Source organism: Bradysia coprophila, chromosome IV, assembly GCF_014529535.1.
Source record: "Bradysia coprophila strain Holo2 chromosome IV, BU_Bcop_v1, whole genome shotgun sequence".
Lineage (NCBI taxonomy): Eukaryota > Metazoa > Arthropoda > Insecta > Diptera > Sciaridae > Bradysia > Bradysia coprophila.
In genome coordinates this window covers 14,860,844-14,871,644 of record NC_050738.1, presented here as the reverse complement: position 1 = coordinate 14,871,644, position 10,801 = coordinate 14,860,844, and the positions used below count along the sequence as shown (strand labels likewise).

Genomic DNA, 10,801 nt, shown 5'->3' with positions numbered 1-10,801 from the left:
AGGGAATCTGACACAGCAATCTGTTTGTATCTACTTGTCTGGAATAGAAACTAAAATTTCGATTGTATTTGGTGCCCAAATAACACTCATAGAATATAAATGTAAACGGATTCACATCGTTTACGATATTTAAATTAAATTCGAAACTACTCTAAAAACCGACTCGTTAACTAAACATTTATGTGTGCTGCTGTTTTTATCTCTTCCTACGGCACGGAATCAACTATTGCAAATTAAGCATCCCATACGTGTGGTATCATTGTATCGAGGAGCATTATATTATTAATACAAAAATAAATTTTAACCATTTGAAATTGGTTGTAATGAATACGTAAGTAGAGATAAATGTCACAAACAGTATTATTGCATGTAAATTATTAGGACAATTTGCAAGGAAAAACGTTTATTTTCAGGTCTATTAAGAGTGGACGCTTTTTGAATATTAAATGGAAATATTGTACAGTACATACACTTTCCGAATAAACGAAAAGTTCTTTCAATTGATAGTTTAGCGAGGTTGGAGATTTACTTGAATTTTCGGTAAACATTTCATAATATGCTTGTATTAGATCAAAATTCGGTAGTTAAGCTTTTGTCAAGTGAGCTTTGTAGCACCGTATGCTAATCATAATATTAAGAATTCAAATCGCCGAGCTAAGGAATTGGGAATTTCACGTTCGTTTATTGGGTCTTAAGAGGAATCCATGCATGGCTAAATTACTATTTTGATGGTAATTATGGGCTCGCATCCTTTTTGGAAAAAGTACGATTACACTAGGCAACAGAGGTCATGTACACTAGCCCTACTCACGTTAAAAAAATTTGGTTCAGATCCTTCGGAGGAATGTCGATTTCGTTTCATTATCGGACACTAAACAATTCTCTGGAACATCATAATTGACAAAGAATTGTTTCTGAGCATTACCATGCGTTTCTATCAAATCAAATATATTACAATGAAAGTGTACTGATCTGGTCGGCCGTTGGTGTGGTAAGGTATTCGGACCTCCTGAGTTCAAATAACAATTCCATTGGTGTCGATCACCTATCTGTAGTTCAAACCAACAAAAATTTCACCCACACAGTCAAAAAAATTTGCACCACACCAACGGCCGACCGGATTGGTGCACTTTCATTGTCATATATTTGAGTTGGTTACCTCTTCACACAAACGTCACTGGGACGAATGGAGGGGTGTTACGCATTTAGAGCACCAAGACCTATCGAACGCACTATGTCACCATCCGTGTACATGACCTCTGTTGCCTAGTGTTATCGTTAAGTGTTAAAATGTGCTACATTCCAAATGTCGGCAACAATTTAGTCATGTGTAGATTCATGGCAGAGAAAAATAAACCAGGCAGGAGCGGTTCATTTTCGAAACGTCAAATAAGGGACCTGACACACTGGATGAAAATGAACTCAAATAAACACTGACATAAATTGAAAAATTTTATTCGCAAACAATATAAGGCTACTAGATTATTCAGGTCCCTAGTCAAATCAGCGCTCCTGCCTGGTTAACTTTACTCTGTCGTGGTAGATTGCTCTTAAGGAGGATAACTCGAGCGGATTGTATCTGCCACAAACATTTAAATTTTTACTGAAAGCTAACACATTGTTGTTGTTTTTGTTTCGTTGCCGTCGGTTCGTAAATTTGTTGGTTTTGATTATTGGTTTTATGCGGCAAATTGTAAATTTAAAACTCATTTACTTCTTCTCATCAGCTATATTTCGGGTCTCGGTTTGACCCATCATCAGGCTATCAGTTACAAAAATGAGTTAGCTGACGAGATCCGTGCCAAAGTCATCAACGTAACAACTAATTTCACACAAGAATACAAGCGATCTAAGAACGCCGATAAATGTTTGCTGTTGCTAGTAAACCGAACGAAAAAATATCTAGCTGACAATAAACAAATTGTGGTCATAAATGCCGACAAAGGTAAGAAGACAATTATCACAAACCGATCCGAGTATGACGCAGGAATGGAGAAATTAGTTAGTGACAGCGATACGTATACAAAGACGAGAAGAGACCCGACTATAAGAATTGAAACTCAAGTCAACGATCTGGTAACATCATGGCGCCTTAACAACAAGATCGACGATGAAAAGGAGAGGTACATGAAAACGCATAACAGTGTAGCTCCAGCGGTATATGGACTGGGTAAACTTCACAAAAAGAAACCCGGAGAAACTATGCCATTAAGACCAGTAGTGTGTACAATCCAATCTCCTACGTACAAAATCAGCCAAATGTTAGCCAAAGTGTTTGGTGACATGACGATCGAATCGCCTTACCACGTGAAGGATAGCTGGCAGTTTGCAAACGACATCAAAAATGTGAAAATTCCGAGTGGATACAAGCTGATATCACTAGATGCAACGTCGCTATTCACAAACATCCCTACATCGCTATGTGTAACAGCAATAAAAAACAGATGGAGCCAAATCAAACCACACACTTTCCTGACCCAAAAACAGTTCATCGAAGTGGTGAGATTGATAACATCAGAATCGTACTTTCGGTACAAAGACGATTTCTACCTGCAGCAATGTGGCCTAGCGATGGGAAATGCAATATCCGGTTTCCTAGCCGACATGGTAATGGAAGACCTGGAAAAGAAAGCGTTAAGAAACTTGCCATTCGACACACCTTTCTACAAAAGGTACGTAGATGACATCATCGTAGCAATACCAGAGAATGAGAGCGAAACGATACGCAACGAATTCAACAAACACCACAAACGACTAAAGTTCACCATCGAGGAAGAAGCTGGAAAACAAATTAATTTTCTCGACATGACACTAATGAGATCGACAAGCGGTGAAATAACAACAAAATGGTACCAGAAAGAAATCGCATCAGGAAGATATTTGCATTTCGATGGACACAACCCGATGACCCACAAGAGAAATGTTGCAACCGCAATAACCGATAGAGCGATCGCATTTACGAACCCAGTCGATCGCCCAAAGAGTCTGTTGAAAGTGAATGAACTGCTAGCTGAAAATGGATATCCCAAGCCGTTTGTGTCAAAAATAATCAAGAACAGAGTCGAACGTTTCTACAATGGAAAGCCCAACATAGAAAAACCAAAACAACGGTTCATTGCATCACCCTACGTCCCCGGACTATCTGAGAGACTAAAGAAAGTTTTAAGTCAATACGACCTGACTTTGAGCTGCAAGACAACAAATAAGATCGGAGATCTATACACGAGAATGAAGTACACCATTCCACAAGAGCTCAAGTCAAAAGTAATATACCAGATCAGATGCAGTGACTGTAACGCAACATATGTTGGAATGACAAAACAGAAACTAAAGAAACGAATGGCGAAGCATAAAAGCGATATACACCTGAAGAAAAGAAACGAAACGACAGGGTTAACAATTCATGCAGTGGAGAACGAACATCAAATCGATTTTAACAACATAACGATTTTGGAACAAATTCCCAACTACTGGCAAAGAGTTATAGCCGAAAAAATGCACATCCACAAGACCAACAACACAGTAAACACACAAGTGGACAAAGCCGGCCTGCATAGCTCGTATATCAATTTGCTAAAAAACCAAAATCATCGAAGACACAAACCCACCACCACCCAAACCATACGATCATGAAACCAAAGACCAAAATTTTAGATTCAAAGGAGAAGAAGAAAAACACTTTGACAGAGATGAATGTGTGCTTTTAGTTTGCGTAAAATGTCCGTGTTATTGTTTTTTCAATTTTTTAATTAATTTATTTTTTGAGCCAGAGGCATAGTTTATTTTTATTTTTCCAATTTTTTATTAAGAGTAAGCCATAGGCATTTTATGATAATAATGGAGACTGAACAATTTTAATTAGTAGAAATATTTTAAGTGAAGAGGAGAGGTAACAGATGAATGTAAACAAAGTTTTGTACGAAGACATTGACCAATTTTATGTATTTTTTTGTAACTGATAGCCTGATGATGGGTCAAACCGAGACCCGAAATATAGCTGATGAGAAGAAGTAAATGAGTTTTAAATTTACAATTTGCCGCATAAAACCAATAATCAAAACCAACAAAGCTAACACATTGTAACACCAAACGATGGTCGTTCTTTTTCCAAAAATAATTCGAGTTCAAAATTATCATCAAAATAATAATAATTTTGCCCCAACAATTTAGGCAACAATTTAGCCAGGTGTAGATTCATCTTAAACGTTGCTCCAACAAGAACATCTGAAAACCCTAAACGTCGCTTGTCGCATTTATCCTAAAGCGCAGAAACACCCCCAATTATACACCCATACCTACTACATCATAACTTATCATTTAATTTTATAATGGTAAAACCTGCATAATCCCTCTATTTAATAAAATTAAAAATAGAATAATGATAGCACAGTTTTCATTAAAGGTTCAAGTATTAGCACTAGCGTATTGCTCTTGTATTCCCCATTATATTTGCGGTTTTCGCTTCGTTTCAGTTCTTATTAGTGGCGTTGTAAATTTAAGTGATACTGTTGTTCAAGAGAAGGAACTTTTTTCTTTCTTGCAATATTTTTCAATATGGTTAAAAACAAACTTTTCGAATGATATAGATGTGACAAGCACTTAAATATTAAAATGTCTCATTTGAATGAGATGTAATTTTTAAGATTGTTGGAGTTGCCGACAGTATAGCAGTATACGCAATGTACAGTATCACTACTAAAATTTACCATTTATGTGTAAATATGGTTTGTGCAAACATTTTGGAAATTATTGTTTATCTTAATACGAAATAGAAAAACACTCAGTCAGCCCTTCAACTTAAATTAAAATTTCATCAGAAACATAAAAATAATATTTAATTGCAAAGATAGAGAAATGAAGCGAGAACTTTTGCAAAACGACAATGAAAGCTTTAAAAAGTCTTTTAACGTTTATGTAAAAAGTTTTGTGTGAGATAATGAATATTAAATTTTGCCGTTTATCTAACAAATATACAATTTTGGTAAAAGTATCTTTCGGCAGTCTTTGGAAAAACGTTCGGTATACAAATATAAGAAAAAATTTCAATTCGTATACGCTGCACCAAACGCTGAGTGTGTGGTTGTTGTCTAAGGTTGAAAAGTGTGTCAGCAAATTATAATTAGAACTTTTATTCTGAGAATGAAAAATATAAAATACGAGAAGTGTGATCCACAACCGGTAAAAACGTTCAAAATTAATTCCTAAAACATAGTCACGCTCTAGATCTCTATCCAATACTGATACTGGCAACGGAGAAATTTTTTCATCGGCCATCATACTCCGGTTCGATGTGTAAACGTAGTGGCCTTTGTTTCATAGTAATTTTAATAGTGATGGTGGTGATATGATGATGATGATATAGATAAGGTTTTTTGCCTGGTCGTGTGTGCAACATCCCGAGTGGGCTTTTCAATATTTTATTGCATTGCGATGTAACGTTGTACGTAAAATCGTACGAAATGTGCATTCATTCATTTATTATTTCTGCAACGGCGCTGCGAAAAATGAACTTTCTCATGCCTGATTTGGGTGACGTATGCGTGGTATTTCTTTCTCTGATTTACTGTAGACTTTACTTTTCATCACAAGTGACGAAAAGTAACTACATTTCATCACTAATATTGCAGCCAAGTAAATATCATCTTATGAACCGTTAGCATCGTTTTAAGAATAGGGGATGGAATTTGTTTATGTATTGTCCGTTGACAAGTGGATCGCCACCGAGGGGTGACGCACTTCCATTTAATCCATTTAATCCATTAAATCCATTTAATCCATTAAATCCATTAAATCCATTTAATCCATTTAATCCAAAAAAAAAAATTTAGTTTTACCGAAATAATTAGGCTACCGACCTGAAAAATTTGTAAAGTAATTGCGAAAAATAGATTTGCACGATCCCCAGCTCGTTTAAGTACTCGTGAGGTATAGGAAATTTTTTTTTGTGAAAAATGGTATTACATTTATTTAATCCATTTAATCCATTTAATCCACTTTACACCAAAAACTCCTAAAAGTGGATTTTTTCGCTTTTTAACATTGTAGTATGAGTTATAGTACGTGGTTCGATCAAAATCAACAATTTTTAAGACTTTTACAGTATTTGGTAAAATGAACTTTTTTCCTATTTAATCCATTTAATCCAATTTTTATTCCATTTAATCCATTAAATCCACTTAATCCATTTAATACCATTTAATCCATTTAATCCATTTAATCCATTTAATCCATTTAATCTAGAAGTGAGTTACCCCTCGATCGCCACCGGTTTTGAGGGGGTTTTGATTTTTGTTTTTTACATGATGCCACACATTGTTGACAAATTCAAGATTTTTTATTTACGAAGGTTACACTGATTGCTTAGTGAAAAAGGACTTCACCTAGCACAAATTAAACGACCTTAGACATATTTGACATTGCAATGTGAGCAACATAGCAAAAATTAATTTCAATACCCCTCGAAACCCCGTGCTTCCACCTACATAAAAAACACGAACCGAACGAGCCAATCTCAATTTATTTCAACAGAATTCATTACACAGATTCTAAATAAATTACTTAAAAAAAACAAATTTTCACCAAAATTGTTCGAACTAATACACAAGTACGCGATGCTAAATTTTTCTATTTGTTGGAATGGTCAAAGCAACTGATCATTGAAATAAGTTTTATGGATCGTAGTAAGCAACTTTGTGTCTGGAATATTTATGTAAAATATTTATTCGTCAGTAATAAAGAAATCCTTGAAGAAACATCCCTTTTCCTACAGGTTATGGGCATATAGGAACATTCAAGGAATATTCACCTTTGTTACAAATTCAGTAAACAATCTGGTGTATCATCAAGCCTAGCTGCCGCGTAGTATCAACATAGCAATAGACCTAGCTGTGAGCATAGCTAAAAGCATAGCCGAGCATAGTCGTACGCACAGGATTGAACCTAGCGGAGCATAGCAACGTGTACTACCGATATATCTGAATTTTTGAAATCAATATGACGGAGCAAAAAGGAACGAAATCAGCGTTCGAAAAATTAAACGGAAAAAACTACACCACCTGGTCCTACCGAATGAAGTTATTTCTTAAAACCGAAAAATGTTGGGATGTGGTTGAACATGCCGTTAGACCAGCAAACGTGACTGTCCGAAAATGGAACGAAATGGAGGAGCGCGCATCATACTTCATTAGCATTCTAATCGAAAACAATCAACTACCATTCATCAAAAGAACTGATTCAGCGAAAGGCGCCTGGGATGCGTTATGTAACCATCATAAGAAAGCCACGTTCTCCACCAAAATACGTCTATTACGAAAATTGTACCACGAAATCCTTCCCAAGAATGGCAACATGGAGGAACATCTATCGAAATTAACGGAATACTACGACGATTTGTGCGAAATCGACCACGTTATAGACGATCAACAATTTGTATCGATCGTTATGACGAGTGTTGGAGAAGATTACGATGGTCTCATCACAGCATTGGATTGCAGAGACGAAAACGATCTAACCTTCGATCTGGTCCAATCAAAACTAATGGACGAGTATGAACGAAAAAAGAAAGTCGATGATTTTCCATTCGAAGGGGAATCTGTATCCGTGACAGTTAATCTCATTGCATCTGTGGAATCAGATGATGATTATGATTATTCGTTTTAAAATTTATCTTCAAAATTTAAATTAATATTTCCGGAACGCAAAACTATAACTCATCGAGGAAGAGCTTCTAAATTATAATTTTGAGGAGGAGAATGAACAATATGCTTTGAGGAGGAGTGTTGGAATGGTCAAAGCAACTGATCATTGAAATAAGTTTTATGGATCGTAGTAAGCAACTTTGTGTCTGGAATATTTATGTAAAATATTTATTCGTCAGTAATAAAGAAATCCTTGAAGAAACATCCTTTTCCTACAACTATGACTGTGAATGATTACTTGAAAACACGGGCTTCTATGATTAAAGTAATTGAAAAATTTACGAATTTTACCTTAAACAAATTTGTAGTTTCAGAAAACGTTGTTCGTACCCATCGATATAATATACTGTAGATAATGAGACAAGACGAACGAAATTTCGGAAATATAGTACACATACAAGTGCAAAAAATACGAATCACAACACAAAACGAAGAGAAAAAGGAAATTGAGAAATGCAGAGTTTGAATTATTTTCAAATAATTGTATGACATTATTTTAGTCCAGGTCCTTGTGTCGTAAAAAAGGGCTCCGTGCGCCGTAAGTTCTTTAAGAGTTTTCTTTGTTCCATGTTGTTTGCCACGAAAAGTTGTGGAACAAAAATTTTTTCCGGACAATGGAAAATCGTTTTTCCGGCCGGAAAAGCCATTCATATGAAAAAGTTCCATATATGGGATGGTATTGATGGAAAATATTTATTTACTTTACGAAAGCATTTTCGTGTGACATAACTATTTTATTGGTCCCGTTCCAGGATGAAATAATTTTTGTGACTGTTTATGAAGTAACCCATCCAAAATTTTGTCGAATCCTTACGTTTCTAGCTCTTCTTTGTTCTAGACACTAGACATTTCTCACGTTTTTGGCAATTTTTTCGGCTAACATTTGAACTTTTAACAAGTTTGAAGTCACCAGAGGCCAGTTCCTAAAAATAAGTCACGTCTTCATGGTCCACTTTTCGTAAAGTAAATAAATATTTTCATAGGGAAAACCATCAGTTGTATGTATAAGAAACACTGGAATTAGTATCCCAAATTATAGCTACCTATCTTTTATTGATCTAGAAAAAACTTGAAAAATCCTTATATGGACATACATGACTTTCCCAGGTTATATCTCAGGCTCCCGAACATGGATCATGCCCGGCCGACTGAAATCAGAAGTACTTGAATGTAGCTTTCGAATGACACCACTTTTATGAAAAATAAATTCGAAATGGCCAGGGAAAATGGCTTCAAAGTTGATGAATTTTCCGGGACACTTTTTAGGTGAACTCAAATAATGACTCCATTCCAACTACTCTAAAAAAAAGTTCTTCCATGAAATATCGGTAATGAGCCATACTTTCCAGAACAGAAGAATATTTTCAAAAAAACATTGTATTTTCGGAGATATTCGACTTTGAAGGTTTTCATATGAATGGCTTTTCCGGCCGGAAAAACGATTTTCTATTTTCCGGAAAAAAATTTTGTTCCACAACTTTTCGTGGCAAACAACATGGAACAAAGGAAAATCTTAAAGAACTTTAGACGCACGGAATTACACAAGTACATGGACTATTTTGCGCGCTTTTTCAAAACGTAAGTAACGTTACACATACATCCATGTGATCTTTCCGCATAAAATTGCTTTGACATTACTTATCTACCCTATATTATATCGATGTATGCAACACGTTACATAAACAACTATTATTTTAAGTCGTCATAATACTAGGTTAAACCTGTTGAGTGAGTCAGATCCCTTGACTGTCTGAACTTCTCGATAGTTTTTGTATTTGTAATGATTTGTTCATTTATTTCAATGTAATGAAATTATGATGCCCAAAACATATTTAGAAGAAGAACTACTACAACGGTCTTAAATCTTAATATCTCATTAATAATTTAGTTCTGCTTAGTTTCACTAAAATCTTCAGAACGTTCTGAAACTTCAATTTAGCTTCATAACTTCATTTTCAGGTACACACAGGTCTGGTTTATGCTCACATTCACATTAGAGTACGAGGGGCACCCTGAAAGTTTCGGGAATCGGGTATTTCTGACGCATAAAAGTATTTAATTTGAACATTTTCGAAAATTTCAACATTTTTTAAGTAAAATGACGTATTAAAGTTGAGAAACATTTATAACAAGGCTTGTCGGCCAATTTTGAAAATGGAGGAATTCATTTTCTGAAGTGCTGTTCGTTTTTTATTTTTTCTTAAATAATCATTTTTAATTAAAGTATTTTTATGTTTACATGTAAAGTATAGTCCCTTGGCAAACTGTGTAGTCCTTGAACAATTTCGCTAAAAACTTTCCGAAAACTTCAAAAAAAATTGATCCATTTTGTAGGGCTGCTCTCGCAGTGAAATTGCATGTGAATCTAATTCTTTCGATTTTTCCGGAAATTTCTGATGAAATCTGTTAGAATTCCTTACATATTTTTAGGATTCTTTTATCGAACTATGCTGGTATCACATCGATACTGCGACTCAAACAACAGAAACCCTGGTCTAAAGTTGCCAAAGTCGTGAAATTTTAGTTCAAATTTTAAATGATAAGTTCTAATGTCTGAGTACACCTTTTTTGAACTGAATTGTAGATCTGTGCCCCGCGAAATTTTAAGTCCCTCATAACCCCATGACTCGAAACGGGTGCCATTAGACGCCCACAGATCCCAATGAACCAAACCAGATGGACTACACAATTTATTTAACACTATTTTACGCATTCAAAAAAAAGACGAAATTAATAACTTTAAAAAGATGAAATTATAGCTGTTGGTTATATTTTGTTTAAATTCACATATGTATAATTTTGAGTGATTCTTTCGTCTGGCGGCTCACATACCTCAGTAAATTTTGTCTGGCAGGGGTTAAATAGTTAACTGGTATCTTTAGGTGTCGAATGTGACTTATTTCAAGTCTTGGGGTTATGACGACAAGAAAATCGAATTTTCTAGTTCTAAATTTGTGTAGCATGGGTCAATTCTGATTTTTTTTGTCTGGCATGGGTGGACAACTTCGTTTGGGTCTGTGGGCGTCGAATAGGACCTAATTTAAGTCGTGGGGTTATGACGACAAAAATCGGACTTGTTGAACTTTTGAATTTGTCTGGCGGCT

At 35.3% G+C, this 10,801-nt stretch overlaps 1 protein-coding gene across 1 annotated transcript; it reads left to right on the top strand.

The window, feature by feature from the left end:
* The first annotated feature begins 323 nt into the window (after positions 1 to 323).
* Positions 324 to 7,659, top strand: LOC119066056. Its single transcript, XM_037168281.1, has 3 exons — positions 324 to 331; positions 1,728 to 3,233; positions 7,227 to 7,659. Exons 1-3 carry the CDS (start codon positions 324 to 326, stop codon positions 7,657 to 7,659), a joined length of 1,947 nt encoding a protein of 648 aa, XP_037024176.1.
* The last annotated feature ends 3,142 nt before the right edge of the window (positions 7,660 to 10,801 follow it).